The sequence below is a fragment of the Brachyhypopomus gauderio genome, unplaced genomic scaffold, assembly GCF_052324685.1.
Source record: "Brachyhypopomus gauderio isolate BG-103 unplaced genomic scaffold, BGAUD_0.2 sc80, whole genome shotgun sequence".
Lineage (NCBI taxonomy): Eukaryota > Metazoa > Chordata > Actinopteri > Gymnotiformes > Hypopomidae > Brachyhypopomus > Brachyhypopomus gauderio.
The window spans coordinates 918846-935840 of NW_027506901.1; the positions used below are offsets into that span (position 1 = coordinate 918846).

The 16995-nt window shown below is 42.7% G+C and overlaps 1 protein-coding gene across 3 annotated transcripts in view; it reads left to right on the forward strand.

The window, feature by feature from the left end:
- nova1 (NOVA alternative splicing regulator 1) overlaps positions 1 to 16773 on the forward strand; it is a 34012-nt gene extending 17239 nt beyond the window's left edge. For all 3 annotated transcript variants that reach the window (XM_076991022.1, XM_076991020.1, XM_076991021.1), the window contains 2 exons: positions 7292 to 7458; positions 9113 to 16773. In XM_076991022.1, the coding sequence (XP_076847137.1) occupies positions 7378 to 7458; positions 9113 to 10129 (1098 nt within the window). In that variant the 5' untranslated portion in view covers positions 7292 to 7377 and the 3' untranslated portion in view covers positions 10130 to 16773. The remainder of the gene's footprint in view (positions 1 to 7291; positions 7459 to 9112) is intronic.
- Positions 16774 to 16995: the final 222 nt, after the last annotated feature.

Below are 16995 nucleotides of genomic sequence, written 5' to 3' on the forward strand. Positions count from 1 at the left end.
CTGGTATCCAGTGTAAGAACTTAAGAACAGGGGTGATGTGATCACTTCTTTTGCTCCTAGTGACTCTAGCAGCTGCATTTTGAATAAGCTGTAGCTGTTTGATTGTCTTTTTTGGGAGGCCATTACAGTAGTCAACTCTGCTAGAGACAAAAGTATGGATAAGTTTCTCTGATCTTATTGATTTTCTTAAGATGATAAAAGGCTGACTTAGTTACTGATTTCATGGGACTGCTAAAACTGAAATCAGAGTCTATTAAGATAAGATATCTGAGATCAGAGTCTATTAAGATAAGATAACTGAGATCAGAGTCTATTAAGATAAGATAACTGAGATCAGAGTCTATTAAGATAAGATATCTGAGATCAGAGTCTATTAAGATAAGATATCTGAGATCAGAGTCTATTAAGATAAGATATCTGAGATCAGAGTCTAAGATAAAATAGTCTTTTATTATCTCACATGGGGAAATTGCAGTGTTATATATATATATATAACTATTCACCCCCGTAAGTCAGTACTTTGTAGAGCCACCTTTTACAGCAATTACAGCTGCAAGTCGCTTTGAATAAGTCTCTATGAGTTTGCCACATCTTGCCACTGGAATTTTTGCCCATTCCTCATGGCAAAACTGCTCCAGCTCCTTCAAGTTAGATGGTTTTCGTTGGTGAACAGCAATCTTCAAGTCTGACCACAGATTCTCAATTGGATTAAGGTCTGGGCTTTGACTAGGCCATTCCAATATGTTTACATGTTTCCTCTTAAACCACTCAAGTGTTGCTTTAGCAGTATGCTTTGGGTCATTGTCCTGTTGGAAGGTAAATCTCCGCCCTAGTCTCAAATCACTGACAGACGTAAACAGGTTTTGCTCAAGAATATCCCTGTATTTAGCACCATCCATCTTCCCCTCGACTCGGACCAGTTTTCCAGTCCCTGCTGCTGAAAAACATCCCCACAGCATGATGCTTCCACCACCATGTTTCACTGTGGGGATGGTGTTCTTGGGGTGATGAGATGTGTTGGGTTTGCGCCAGACATAGCGTTTTCCTTGGTGGCCAAAAAGTTCAATTTTGGTTTCATCTGACCACAGTATCTTCCTCCATACAGTTTGGGAGTCTCCCACATGCCTTTTTGCAAACTCGAAACGAGCCTTCCTATTTTTGCCTGTAAGTAAAGGTTTTTTTCTGGCCACTCTTCCATAAAGCCCAGCTCTATGGAGTGTACGGCTTATTGTGGTCATATGGACAGATACTCCAGTCTCTGCTTGGGAACTCTGCAGCTCCTTCAGGGTTACCTTTGGTCTCTGTGCTGCCTCTCTGATTAATGCCCTCCTTGACCGGGCTGAGAGTTTTGGTGGGCGGCCCTCTCTTGGCAGGTTTGTTGTGGTACCATGTTCTTTCCATTTGATGATGATGGATTTGATGGTGCTCCGGGGGATCATCAGAGATTTGGATATTTTTTTATAACCCAACCCTGACTTATACTTCTCTACAACTTTATCCCTGACTTGCTTGGAGAGCTCCTTGGTCTTCATGGTGTTGTTTGATTAGCTTAATGGTGTTGCAGCCTCTGGGGCCTTTCAGAAAAGGTGTGTATATACTGACAGATCATGTGACACTTAGATTGCACACAGGTGGCCTTCATTTCACTAAGTATGTGACTTCTGAAGGTAATTGGTTGCACCAGAACTTTTTAGGGGCTTCATAACAAAGGGGGTGAATACATATGCACTTGCCAATTTTCAGTTTTTTATTTTCATATTCTTTATATACATATATTTTTTCCTCATTTCACTTCTAAAACGTAGACTATTTTGTGCAGATGCATCACATTCAATTCAGATAAAAAAAAAACAATACATACAGGTTGTAATGTAGTAAAATAGGGAAAAATCCCCAAGGGGGATGAATACTTTTGCAAGGCACTGTATATATATATATATATATATATATATATATATATATATATATATATATATATATATATAGTGTCAGATAGAAATATATAGATATATAGATTTTCCCCACTATATATATATATATATATATATATATATATATATACAGTGCCTTGCAAAAGTATTCATCCCCCTTGGGGATTTTTATATGTATATATATATATACACATGTATATATATATATATATATATATATATATATATATATATATATATATATATACATACAGTGGGGAAAATAAGTATTTAGTCAGTCACCAATTGTGCAAGTTCTCCCACTTAAAAAGATGAGAGAGGCCGGTAATTGACATCATAGGTAGACCTCAACTATTGGCGCATTTCCACTAGGGCCTGCTTGGCGCGGTACGGTTCGATTTGCGACGGTTTGTGAGTGTTTCCATTAGTACCAGGCCCCAGTGAGCCGGCCCCTTCGGGTACTTTTTTCGTACCGACTCGCTCAAGGTTCTAACCGTTCCGAAGCGGTACAGTTCTGTGACGTGGAGGAACAGCATGACACTGATTGGCCAGGGAGTGTCGTCACAGGTTGCGTCAGGAGAGCGACTCCTCCGCTATGGACTCCTCGGCCATTTTTAAAACCCAAGGAGCGAAGTCTGTTCCCTGGTCAAACGCCGAGGTACAAACCTTTCTGTTAATAATCAGCGATCAAAAAATCCAGGGCGAACTGGACGGGGCCACTAGAAATGTAAAGGTTTTTAGCGAGGTTTCCGCGCTAATGGCCACTCATGGCTACCAGCGGTCCGTTCAGCAGTGCCGGTCGGTCCAAGCTAAAAAAGCTTAACGCGATTACCGGGCGGTGAAGGACCATAACGGACGCAGCGGAGCAAAACTGCAAAGACTGGAAATGGTTCCAGCAAATGGATGTCATATACGGTCACCGGCCAGCCAGTAACGGAAGAGAAAACGTGCTGGACAATGTCGGTACTGGAGGCCACGGAGAATGGTGAGTGTATTGTGATTTCACAGTTTTACTACTAGGCTTGTAAAAGATGTAATATGAACGTAATATGAACGCATCTATTGTAAACGCAGGAATTTAGAGCTGTGTTTGTAGTTAATGTTACCACCACAGTCACTACTGTACAATAGCTAGCTCTTAGCCTTGCTAGTTGCTAGTTAGCTGTAGCCATAAACAAAGCACGAGCAGCGATGACGTGCTACACATTTTGTACAGTTACGCTATATTGTTGTTGCTTTCACGGGAATGCTTGTGTTTAATATTTGTTATTTTTTACGTTCAAGATTCCCCTTCCACTGACGAGGCGAGCGGAGTTGGCGGAAAATGTTTCCTTCAACCGGGCTTTCCTCGGGGTGCTTGGCGAACTTGTGAACACCATGCGAGACAGACGCCAGTAAAAGCACACAAAATGTTGCTTGTAGTACTATAAATATTTATTTCATATAAAGCTATACATATATTTGCTTTTTGCACTTTTTTTTAACTATAACTATATTATTTACATATGTTGTACTTTAAATATCTATATTTCATAATAAAGTTTAATTTCATTTGATTGTATGACTGATGCTTTTTATGCAGGGTGTGTTCAGTCTGTTTGAGTAATACCAAATTATTATCAATAATTAGAGCAACCACATACAATAATGAAGATAAAGATAAATAAGATACAATAATGCTATGTGTTAAGGGGCATCGACCGGTGTTGTGGTCGCATACAAATGATGTCACGACACTACAACCCGCGCGCCAACAGCGACTCCACCCACATTGGGGTGGTTCACCATTCTAATGGAAACACAACGCGACCGTACCGTTCCGTTGCGAATCGACCCGTATCGCGCCAAGCAGGCCCTAGTGGAAATGCGCCATATGAGAGACAAAATGTGAAAAAAAAATTGAGAAAATCATTTTGTCTGACTTTTAAAGAATTTATTTGCAAATAATGGTGGAAAATAAGTATTTGGTCAATAACAAAAGTTCATCTCAATACTTTGTTGTATATCCTCTGTTGGCAATGACAGAGGTCAAACGTTTTCTGTAAGTCTTCACAAGGTTGGCACACACTGTTGCTGGTATGTTGGCCCATTCCTCCATGCAGATCTCCTCTGCAGTGATGTTTTGGGGCTGTCGGCGGGCAACACGGACTTTTAACTCCCTCCAAAGGTTTTCGATGGGGTTGAGATCGGGAGACTGGCTAGGCCACTCCAGGACTTTGAAATGTTTCTTACGAAGCCACTTCTTTGTTGCCCTGGCAGTGTGCTTGGGATCATTGTCATGCTGAAAGACCCAGCCACGTTTCATCTTCATTGCCCTTGCTGATGGAAGGAGGTTTGCACCCAAAATCTCACAATACATGGCCCCATTCATTCTTTCATGTACACAGACCAGTCGTCCTGGTCCCTTTGCAGAGAAACAGCCCCAAAGCATGATGTTGCCACCCCCATGCTTCACAGTTGGTATGGTGTTCTTTGGATGCAACTCAGTATTCACTGTCCTCCAAACACGACGAGTTGTGTTTTTACCAAATAGTTCTACTTTGGTTTCATCTGACCATATGACATTCTCCCAATACTCTTCTGGAACATCCAAATGCTCTCTAGCAAACTTCAGATGTGCCTGGATATGGACTGGCTTAAGCAGGGGGACACATCTGGCACTGCAAGATCTGAGTCCCTGGCGTCGTAGTGTGTTGCTGATGGTAGCCTTTGTAATGTTGGTCCCAGCTTTCTGCAGGTCATTCACTAGATCCCCCCTTGTGGTTCTGGGATTTTTCCTCACCGTTCTTGTGATCATTTTGACCCCACGGGCTGAGATCTTGCGTGGAGCCCCAGATCGAGGGAAATTAGTAGTGGTCTTGTAGGTCTTCCATTTTCTGATTATTGCTCCCACAGTAGATTTCTTCACACCAAGCTGCTTGCCTATTGCAGATTCAGTCTTCCCAGCCTGGTGCAGGTCTACAATTCTGTTTCTGGTGTCCTCCGACAGCTCTTTCGTCTTCACCATAGTGGAGTTTGGAGTGTGACTGTTTGAGGTTGTGGGCAGGTGTCTTTTATACTGTTAACGACTTCAAACAGGTGCCATTAATACAGGTAATGAGTGGGGGAAAGAGGAGCACACACAAAAAAGAAGTTGCAGGTCTGTGACAGCCAGAAATCTTGCTTGTTTGTAGGTGACCAAATACTTATTTTCCACCATTATTTGCAAATAAATTCTTTAAAAGTCAGACAAAATGATTTTCTCAATTTTTTTCACATTTTGTCTCTCATAGTTGAGGTCTACCTATGATGTCAATTACAGGCCTCTCTCATCTTTTTAAGTGGGAGAACTTGCACAATTGGTGACTGACTAAATACTTATTTTCCCCACTGTATATATATATATGTTTGCACAAGTTATAAAAAGGAGTTGTACATTTGAACAATTTCTGGGTTTATTTGGATTTGACTATGACTGTGGCAGTGCTGGTTATTCAGCCTGACAGCAGAACGAAGAAGTGGGATATCTCTCCTCCCAGTGTGATATCTCTCCTCCCAGTGTGATATCTCTCCTCCCAGTGTGATATCTCTCCTCCCAGTGTGATATCTCCCCTCCTAGTGTGATATCTCCCCTCCCAGTGGGATATCTCTCCTCCCATTGTGATATCTCTCCTCCCAGTGTGATATCTCTCCTCCCAGTGTGATATCTCTCCTCCCAGTGTGATATCTCTCCTCCCAGTGTGATATCTCTCCTCCCAGTGTGATATCTCTCTTCCCAGTGTGATATCTCTCCTCCCAGTGTGATATCTCTCTTCCCAGTACGATATTTCTCCTCCCAGTGTGATATCTCCCCTCCCATTGTGATATCTCTCCTCCCAGTGTGATATCTCCCCTCCTAGTGTGATATCTCCCCTCCCAGTGTGATATCTCTCCTCCCATTGTGATATCTCTCCTCCCAGTGTGATATCTCCCCTCCCAGTGTGATATCTCTCCTCCCAGTGGGATATCTCTCCTCCCAGTGGGATATCTCTCCTCCCAGTGGGATATCTCTTCTCCCAGTGTGATATCTCTTCTCCCAGTGTGATATCTCTCCTCCCAGTGTGATATCTCTCTTCCCATTGTGATATCTCTTCTCCCAGTGTGATATCTCTCCTCCCAGTGGGATATCTCTCCTCCCAGTGGGATATCTCTTCTCCCAGTGTGATATCTCTCCTCCCAGTGTGATATCTCTCTTCCCATTGTGATATCTCTCCTCCCAGTGTGATATCTCTCTTCCCAGCTGGATACCAGCTGGACATCTCTCCTCCCAGTGTGATATCTCTTCTCCCAGTGTGATATCTCTCCTCCCAGTGTGATATCTCTCCTCCTAGTGTGATATATCTCCTCCCAGTGTGATATCTCCCCTCCCAGTGTGATATCTCCCCTCCCAGTGTGATATCTCTCCTCCCAGTGTGATATCTCTCCTCCCAGCTGGATTCCAGTGTGTTAGTGTAGTGCAGGGGTACTCAAATAGAAATGATGAGGGCCCACATTTTTTTTTCATTGAATGAAGGCATTTGGGCATATTTGGGCATCTGCTATCTGTTTATTGTTGCCAGCCTCGTCTTAAGATCGCGGTGCGCGATTTCAAAATAAGAGCGTATAGCGCGATTGGAAAAAAAAAAACTTTTCAAAACAGCTCGCGGGCCAATAGATGGCTGCTATTTGAGTATGGGGGGTGTAGTGTATGATTGTGTTAGTGTAGTGCATGATTGTGTTAGTGTAGTGTATGAGTGTGTTAGTGTAGTGCATGTGTGTGTTAGTGTAGTGCATGATTGTGTTAGTGTAGTGCATGAGTGTGTTAGTGTAGTGAATGAGTGTGTTAGTGTAGTGTATGAGTGTGTTAGTGTAGTGCATGAGTGTGTTCATGTAGTGTATGATTGTGTTAGTGTAGTGTATGATTGTGTTAGTGTAGTGCATGAGTGTGTTCATGTAGTGTATGATTGTGTTAGTGTAGTGTATGATTGTGTTAGTGTAGTGCATGAGTGTGTTAGTGTAGTGAATGAGTGTGTTAGTGTAGTGTATGAGTGTGTTAGTGTAGTGCATGAGTGTGTTCATGTAGTGTATGATTGTGTTAGTGTAGTGTATGATTGTGTTAGTGTAGTGCATGAGTGTTTTAGTGTAGTGAATGAGTGTGTTAGTGTAGTGTATGAGTGTGTTAATGTAGATAATGTGTACAACTGCTCTGTTAATTATAAAATAAACACATTACACATTCATCTTTATACTTATTTATATTTAATTTATACACTTTCTTGTTTATGCAGGTGTTATATTTGCTTTGTGTGTGTGTGTGTGTGTGTGTGTGTGTGTGTGTGGGTGTGTTGTGTGTATGTGTTTAGGTACTACAGAGCGTGTGTGTTTGATTCAGGGTACAGTAGAGGCACTGAATGGCGTTCATAACTTCATCGCTGAAAAAGTGCGTGAGATGCCACAGAGTCACCAGAAGAGTGAACCAGTCAGCATTCTACAACCCCAGACCACAGTCAACCCTGATCGCATTAAACAGGTCCTCCACACACACATAAACACGCACATACACACACACACGTACACACACACACACACACACATAAACACGCACATACACACACACACACACACACACACACACACACACACATAAACACGCACATACACACACACACGTACGTACACACACACACGCAAACACACACACACACACAAACACACACACACGTACGTACACACACACACACACACGCAAACAGACACACACACTCACACATAAACACACACATACACATACACACGTACACACACACACACACACACACATAAACACGCACATACACATGGGTCATTCCATATCAACTCAACCAATGGTCCCCACCTAATCATCTCAGAATACCTTCAAACTTTCCCCACTTGTAGGCAGATATGTGTAAAAAAAAATCCAAAGTATTTCTGTTCCATGTTCAATATTTCAAGAGTTACTGCCGTTTTTGTAACCCCACCCTCAGACGCATCTTTTGTGAAAGTGGCTAAATAGCAATATTTGAATGTGAATATCTCTAAAACTATTACAGCTAGAAGGCTGAAATATATATCTATATAAAAAAGGCCATTCAAATTTTTCTACCATATAATCAGCACATATCAAAGTATATAACAGAGCAAAAATTCTTTTTAAAGAAATATAGGTATTTTGGGAATCATTGTCCAAACAAGGGTACCGTACGTGTGAAATCGGATATTTGACAGCAAATTGTGCAAAAACTGGACCACATACAGGCAACTTAATTATTACTTCAACATTGCCACTGGAAGTACTTTGAAACATAAAACATAGATCAGCCTTTTTCTACTCCATCCATGAGATAATGACAGGTGAAAATGACTCTTAGTTGATTTTTTTCCAACTTTGGGAATATTTTCTATTGACACAACACAACTTACAGCACCAGAAAGTACATAAATTACAAGCATACAAGTTTCTAAACATACTAAAAAATTTCAGCCTTCTAGCTGTAATAGTTTTAGTGATATTCACATTAAAATATTACTATTTAGCCACTTTCACAAAAGATGCGTCTGAGGGTGGGGTTACAAAAACGACTCTTGAAATATTGAACATGGAACAGAAATACTTTTTCCATGAAACATATCTGCCTACAAATGGGGAAAGTTTGAAGGGATTCTGAGGTGGGGGACCAATACAAACTTTGGTTGATTTGACATGGAATGACCCACATGTATTAACCAGTCAGCATTCTACAGCCCTAGACTACAATATCGTCAACACTGACCACATTAAACAACCCCCTCACACACATGATCTCATGCTCTCTCTCTCTCTCTCTCTCTCTCTCTCTCTCTCTCTCTCTCTCTCTCTCTCTCTCTCTCTCTCTCTCTCTCTCTCTCTCTCTCTCTCTCTCTCTCTCTCACACACACACACACACAAACACACCCAAACACACCCAAACACTCTCACGTATAAACACATAGGGGTCTGTGTCATTCATGTTTCTGGTGTAATAATCTGTGGACTACATGAGAAGTGTTTGAAATGTTCACAGGAGACAATATAATCTCACTTTACATTTGTCATGAGATCATGGCAACACAAGGACATCTCTCTCTCCATCTCTCTCCATCTCTCCCTCCTTCCTCCTTTTCTCCACCTTTCTCTCTCTTTCTAGGCCAAGCTGATTGTGCCTAACAGCACTGCAGGATTGATTATTGGTAAGGGTGGAGCGACTGTGAAGTCTGTGATGGAGCAGTCAGGTGCCTGGGTGCAGCTCTCTCAGAAGCCCGAGGGCATCAACCTGCAGGAGCGAGTGGTGACCGTGAGCGGAGAGCCTGAGCAGAACCGCAAGGCCGTGGAGATCATCGTCCAGAAGATCCAGGAGGATCCTCAGAGCAGCAGCTGCCTCAACATCAGCTACTCCAACGTGACGGGACCTGTGGCCAACTCCAACCCCACCGGGTCCCCGTACGCCAACACCGCCGACGGCCTCCCCAACGCGGCTGCCGCGACGGCCACCGGCCTGCTGGGCCAGGCGGGACTCGCCGGGATGGCTGGCTTCCCCGCGGCCATGTCCAGCTTCTCCGGGAATGACCTGTTGGCCATCACGTCGGCTCTGAACACGCTGGCCAGCTACGGCTACAACACCAACACGCTCGGCCTCGGCTTAAATCCGGCCGCCGCGTCCGGTGTGCTAGCTGCCGTCGCCGCTAGCGCTAACCCTGCTGCCGCAGCCGCTGCCAATCTGCTAGCGTCCTATGCTAGTGAGGCATCTGGAGGGGCGGGCCACCCCGCCACACCCAGCCTGGGGGGCTTCTCTCTGGGCTCTCTGGCTGCTGCCACTGGAGCCTCCAACGGCTACCTGAACCCCTCATCCCCATTGGTAGCATCCTCGCTTCTGGGGACCGAGAAGCTTGGCGAGAGTGGGAAGGAGGTGGTGGAGATCGCCGTGCCGGAGAACCTGGTGGGCGCCATCCTTGGGAAAGGCGGGAAGACGCTGGTGGAATACCAGGAGCTCACTGGCGCACGCATCCAGATCTCCAAAAAGGGCGAATTCATACCAGGCACACGCAACCGCAAAGTCACCATCACAGGGTCTCCTGCAGCTACGCAAGCCGCACAGTATCTCATCAGCCAGAGGATCACATACGAGCAAGGAGTCCGTGCCGCCAACCCGCAGAAAGTGGGCTAGAGACACCCAGGGAGCAGGGACGCAGTGGGGACAGAGGAATGAGTGAGAAAATGGACAAACAAACAAACGAATAGGAGGGAAACATGTAGTGTCTATATACAAATTCTCATTTCAGAAGAGAGGAAAAGGAAATGTGAATTTGTGAGGAGAGAAAGATGCTCTGATGATGTGGGAAGAGGGAGATGAATCTGTCACTCATATTCTGCCCTTTTTTTTGTTTTGGTTGTGTATATTGTGAGGGTCTGAGTACTAAACCCTGGGGCTCTTTGACTAGTAAGAGTGCCAGAACTCACCTCTCTCTCCCAGAGGCTTGATAGACTCCATTTTGTCTTTTCATCATTAGCAGATCTTATACAAAACTAGTTCAGCTTTTTGACTGGGACACCAAACTGGGAGACTATGATATGGGTTCACAGTTACTCCTCTTTGGGATAGATCAATATCAGTGATCAACATCAGTGATCAACATCAGTGATCAATATCAGTGATCAATATCAGTGATCAGTTCATTACAAATATAACCCTGTCTGAGATGCACAGTGAGTTTACTATACAAGCAGAAGCCTTTTTTTTACTTCTGTTCTTGCTGGCATGAATCTGACACCTGATCAGACCTGATCAGAGCTGATCAGAGCTGATCAGAGCTGGTCAGACCTGGTCAGACAGCCATAGCTTTTTCCATTAATTGGTCAGCTCTGATCTATCACCATCACAGTTGGTTCTATTTGGCATCACCTTGATGCTTTTAGATTTTACTTAAACCTGTGATTGCAGGGTTAGGTTAGGCTTAAACCTGATTACAGGGTTAGGTTAGGCTTAAACCTGTGATTGCAGGGTTAGGTTAGGCTTAAACCTGTGATTACAAGGTTAGGTTAGGCTTAACCTTGTGATTACAGGGTTAGGTTAGGCTTAAACCTGATTGCAGGTTGATATGAATGTATAAAGACTTTTTTTATAAACACGATGATCAAGCTTAGCACTGATGTAATATAACCATTACAACCAATATAACCATTATAACCAATATAATGGTTAAAGATCACAGATACACACACACACACACACACACACACACACACACACACACACACACACACACACACACACACACACACACACCCCATACAACCTCCACTCCCATACAACCTCCACTCACAAACAGGAAGACACACACCACAGACATACACACACACACACACACACACACACACACACACACACACACACACACACACACACACACTCATATAGACTTTCACACCCTGCAAGTGCAGTTTAGTCAGTAGATATTTCTTTGGTGCTATGAGAAAATCACTAATGATTGTACATCATAATTTGGGCACTGAGGAGATGAGATGACCTCACCCTCATTATTAATGAAGAGCTGTTGTGGTTTGACTACAACTACAGCCAACACATCTCACGTTAGACTCACTCTCTCATCTGCTCTAGTTTCACTAACACACCTGATGTTAGACTCACTCTCTCATCTGCTCTAGTTCCACTAACACACCTGATGTTAGACTCACTCTCTCATCTGCTCTAGTTCCACTAACACACCTGATGTTAGACTCACTCTCTCATCTGCTCTAGTTCCACTAACACACCTGATGTTAGACTCACTCTCTCATCTGCTCTAGTTCCACTAACACACCTGACGTTAGACTCACTCTCTCATCTGCTCTAGTTCCACTAACACACCTGATGTTAGACTCACTCTCTCATCTGCTCTAGTTCCACTAACACACCTGACGTTAGACTCACTCTCTCATCTGCTCTAGTTCCACTAACACACCTGATGTTACTCACTCTCTCATCTGCTCTAGTTCCACTAACACACCTGACGTTAGACTCACTCTCTCATCTGCTCTAGTTCCACTAACACACCTGATGTTAGACTCACTCTCTCATCTGCTCTAGTTCCACTAACACACCTGACGTTAGACTCACTCTCTCATCTGCTCTAGTTCCACTAACACAGCACTAACTCATTTGGTTGATCCAAGACCTTTAAATCCTGCTGTTGAAAACTGAGAGCTGATTGGATGCAGTCACACCGATTAACTCCTCCTCTTCTACTGATTGGAGAGTTCGGTCAATAGCCAGGCACAGTAACATTGGCAGTGTTGAATTAACACCTATTGTGTTTCCCCACACCTACAGTGTTACACAACTCCTACTGTGTTACACTGTATGACAAACCAGTACTGTGGGTGTTAATGGAGATTTTAAACTGTGGATTTTTTTCTAGTTTCTTTTGTTCTTTTTTGTATGAACAGTTCTCAAGCTGATATACCTCATGTTTGGACAGAATGGGGAAATTGGGAGATTTCCAGTTTGTATTCAGTGTTCAGTTCAGAGCTTCTCTCTGGCTTCCACGTGGGACACAGAAACAGCCCTTCATGTCTGTGCAGGCGTGGTGAGTCACACACAGGCCTCATAGCAGCAACAATACCACAGTTTTCCACTCAGATGCTAGTGCAAGCTGTCTAGTCTGGAGCTAATGCAGGTGGTCCCGAGAGGCCGGGTCCCGAGAGGCCGGGTCCCGAGAGGCAGGGTCCCGAGAGGCCGTTCCTCACTCTGAAACTGGAGATGTGGTACATTTTGTAGTGTTGAACATGGACTCCAGCCTTTCTGTGCAACACGTTTGTGTTTCAGGATCTGTTCTCTGGAAAGCAGCATGGAGGTGTATTAAACAGCGCATTTAGTACTTCGTTTAAAAATTTTGCTTTGTAGTCATTATGTACACATCATCACTGTCAGGGTTTGGGTTGCATCACTGTTTCTGCTGCTAACTGTGTTTTTTAATCCATCTGGGGAATTGTGAGCTGCAGAATGCCAAAACGCACGGGCCTGTTGTACAGGCCGATCTCTCCTTTAACCCACACTGTGAATCAATGGGCCCAATGCCAGTGATCCACTCTGGAATGTATTGTAAAAATGACACCATCTGTTAACACACAGTAGGACAGATCAGAGCACCTCACTGGAGGGGATGACCAGCGATGCAGCTGCTCTAAGCCCTGGAGCAAGACTCTGGTCTGAACTGGTTCTGCTGGTGTGTCTGTAGTATGAGCTCATTGTGCTGGTTCTGCTGGTATATGAGCTCATTGTGCTGGTTAGGGCCTTTTCTGCCATGCAGTGTCACTCAGTTGGTATTTAGTTGTTACTGTCGTTACAGTCGTTGAATTCTGTTGAAGAGCCAGACATCTACCTTCATCATGTGTCTCCTCTTCCTCAGAACCTGGTACAGGAACAGAAGGAAGAAGGGGAGAGAGAGAAAGAGAGAGAGAGTGAAAGAGAGAGAGAGACAGAGATAGGGAGATATATATATATATAGAGAGAGACAGAGAAAGAGTAAAAGGAAGAGAAAGGGAAGGAGAGAGTGAGGATGAAACATTTGCTTAATTGTGCTTAATAAATATTTTCATAAATAAATATTTTCATCATTAAATAATAATCTTTATTTGTATAGCACCTTTCACCTTTCCATTTTATGACACAATTTCTTTTTAATTACTTCATATAATCTTTTTCTTGATAAAAAAAGTCATTTTAAGGTACAAGAAGAAAGTGTGTTTGCAGTTTCAGAAGCACAAGCCCAACAGCACCTTGTCTCCTACTTTGCTGCTGTATTGTTTGGTCCCTGCATTTAGGAAAAAATAGGAAAACAATTATGAAATTAATTTGCAAAATTAGAGACTTCTGCTTCATTAGCTGAAGTGAAGAAGAGTCTCTTACACTCAGCAGACACCTCTTAGATACTCCTCTCACTCTCTCTCTCACTCTCTCTTTCTCTCTCTCTCTCTTTTATGTTGTTCTGCTACTTTTTTGTGGGCTCCATTCCTCTTCTTTCTTGCCCTTTGCTCTCTTCTCCTCTCTGGTTGGACGTGGCAGCTGATTGGCTGAGTATGTGTGTGAGTGTGCGTGTGCGTGTGCGTGTGCGTGTGCGTGCGTGTGTGTGTGTGTGTGTGTGTGTGTTGATCATTCTGGGGCTTCAAAGGTTTGAAGACATTACTGGCTCTGCCCTCTGCCCTCTCTGGATGACAGTTGGAGATCTACACTGCAAGCACCATGCTCTGACCCTGACCCTAATCCTGACCTAAGCATGCCATCAGACTGTGCTACTGCTCCACAAGCTTATGTTCTCTCTGTGAACTCTGACCTGGAAGCAGTTCTGTACCTCTACCTAAAACCATCTCCTGGTAGATGTTCAGCTTTTACAGCTGGTCTAAGATCAGTTTGCCCAGTTTAACCATTATGAGACCTCAAACTGGACACAGACTGGGGGTATGAAGGATCATTTTTGGTGTGCCATCACCTCACAACAGGGAACTGGTGCTTTGAGAGAGACCCTGGACATGCGTCAGAGCGGGCAAAGTCCAGTGCAAAGAATCATGGGAAGGGAGACAACCCAAGTCGATATGCACCTCAAGCTGAAATGATGACGTCCCGGCGGTTTGTGACCCTAACCCTAACCGGGCGGTTTGTGACCCTAACCGGGCAGTTTGTGACCCTAACCCTAACCCTCCCAGCGGGAGAGCGAGCTGAGGCCGTTCTTTGCACCCTTTTTGTTTTTAAATGAAACTGTGGATTCCGTCCTGTCCCATGGTCTTCGTGGAGTTCTAGTGTCGTTCTGTAGTTTGTAGTCAAATGCAGTTGTCTTGCGCTGTGGGTTTCAGTGTGTGAACTCCGTTACACTTGTGTGTATGATGACAGTGCCAATCCAGCCAGACTAAGATTAGCTTTGTTTGTGCATTAGAAATGCTCTTATTGGAGTGCTGGTGTCCATGACAACGTCACAGATGATTTTAGATCTACATAAAGAAAAATGTAAAGAAATATTGGAAGCAATATTGTAGCATGTTGTTCAGTTTTTGTGTTTTGTTATGTCTGTTGTATGAACCTTTGGATTTAATACAGTTTTGAATGAATAGGTTTACATGTACTTTTTTGTAATACTGTAAGTTAAAAATAAAAAAGATGCTGCTATTTGATAAGTGAAATATACAAGAAATATTTGAGTTGAAAAGATGTCTGATCTGTTCATTAGAGTTCTGCTCATTTTTTTGCAGGAGCACAAACGAGGTGTAAGACCCTAATAACCCAGACACCATAAACTCAGTCGACCTGTGCCAGATTAGACCCATTCCAGATTAGACCCATGCAGCTTTCCAACATGTAGACATGCAAGCAAAGCATAGAGATATCTGACATCTTATTATATAGATATCTGACATCTTATTTAGACACATTGATCAAGTGCCAATCAATACTTCTTAAGTTTGAATGAGAAGATAATCAAAAGAGTAAATAAAGATATAAAGGGTTAAATGTCAGTGTTGTTTTAACTCCATAGTTACACAGAGAATAACCCTAATGGTTCTTTTATGCATAACCGTGTTTTCATACCCGCGGGTTTAAAGCGTAACCGTGTTTATATTCGCGGGATTAAAGTCGTTGGACTTGTGGCTTCCACGCAGCACTTCCTTTATATTTGTTCTGTAGGTCGGCATGGAGTAGGCGTAAACATGTTATAATCATGTCGTAAACACGTTATTAAGCATCCATAACATGTTCCATTTATGAACGTGTGTTTTGTGGAGTTAGGTGTTCTTTTGCACGTCTCTATTGCATGAAATCCAAGTGAATTATTGGGGGTCAGGAAACAAAATGAACAAAAAATGCTGATGTTTAGTTAGTTGCGTGTCTGGAGTCATTCTGAGGTGCAGGTTTGCATGATTAAATCTTTTGCTTAAACAGATCCTTTTTTTCCTGTCTGAACCTTTTTTGTTTATATTTAATGACAGATATTGGTAGAAAGTTTACAGCTATAGAAATGTATGGTAGCTATGGGAACTGGAACTGCACTGTAAAAAATGGAGAAAGTTTTTTAAATGTTTAAAAAATGTTTAGAAGTAGCAACAGATGGAGGAATTCCCCAATGTGATTAATATTCAATGAGGTAATTAAACATTTTTAAATATGCTGAATTTTAGACAGTTTTTGTTTGAAAACAAAACTGCCTTTTTTACAGTGTTGGGACTGGTATAGAGGCTATTATTCAGAAGGAGAGGGCCCCTGTATGCTGAGGTCTGTTATGTAACATTGCATTATGTTACATTATGTTACATTATGTTACATTGCATTACATTATGTTATACTATTTTGTTACATTCAATGTCATAATAATCACTTTGAGACGTTGTTGTAGCTTGGTTCTCCTAACCCCAGATGTAATTTCTGAATGTATTTGCATTTTTACATAAAATGATAACCGAATGTTTTTTCAGTGTTATGTGTCTGTAGGTACAGGTTGTTTCAACTCATGTGTCAGTGTATGAAATGCCCAAATGCCACATTAGCGCCTGTGTTTTAACTTCTGACAACATTTCCTCTCCTTTGCTGTTTTGGAACGCACTTTAATGAGCATTAGGTACCCATCCCAACACATACAAATACATACACCCGCACAAACACATACACACACACAATCACTTCACACACAAGAATACACAAGTGCACCCCCTCACACATCTCTACTCATAGGGAAAAACAAACACATATGCATCCTAACACGCGCGCACACACACACACACACACACACACACACACACACACACACACACACACACACACACACACACAAATGTGCATATGCACAGTAACATGACACATTACCCAAACCTGGATGCAAAACTGAAACAAAGCAACATGTTTTTAACATGTAAACTCTGGACATATGGCAGTGCTGACTTCCTGTTGATCTCATGTATGTTTTTGTTTAACTGTTTGTTTATTATATGTGTTACTGTAATTATTATTTGAGTGTAAAAAATTAGTTGTACTTTTTATTAATGTGTGTT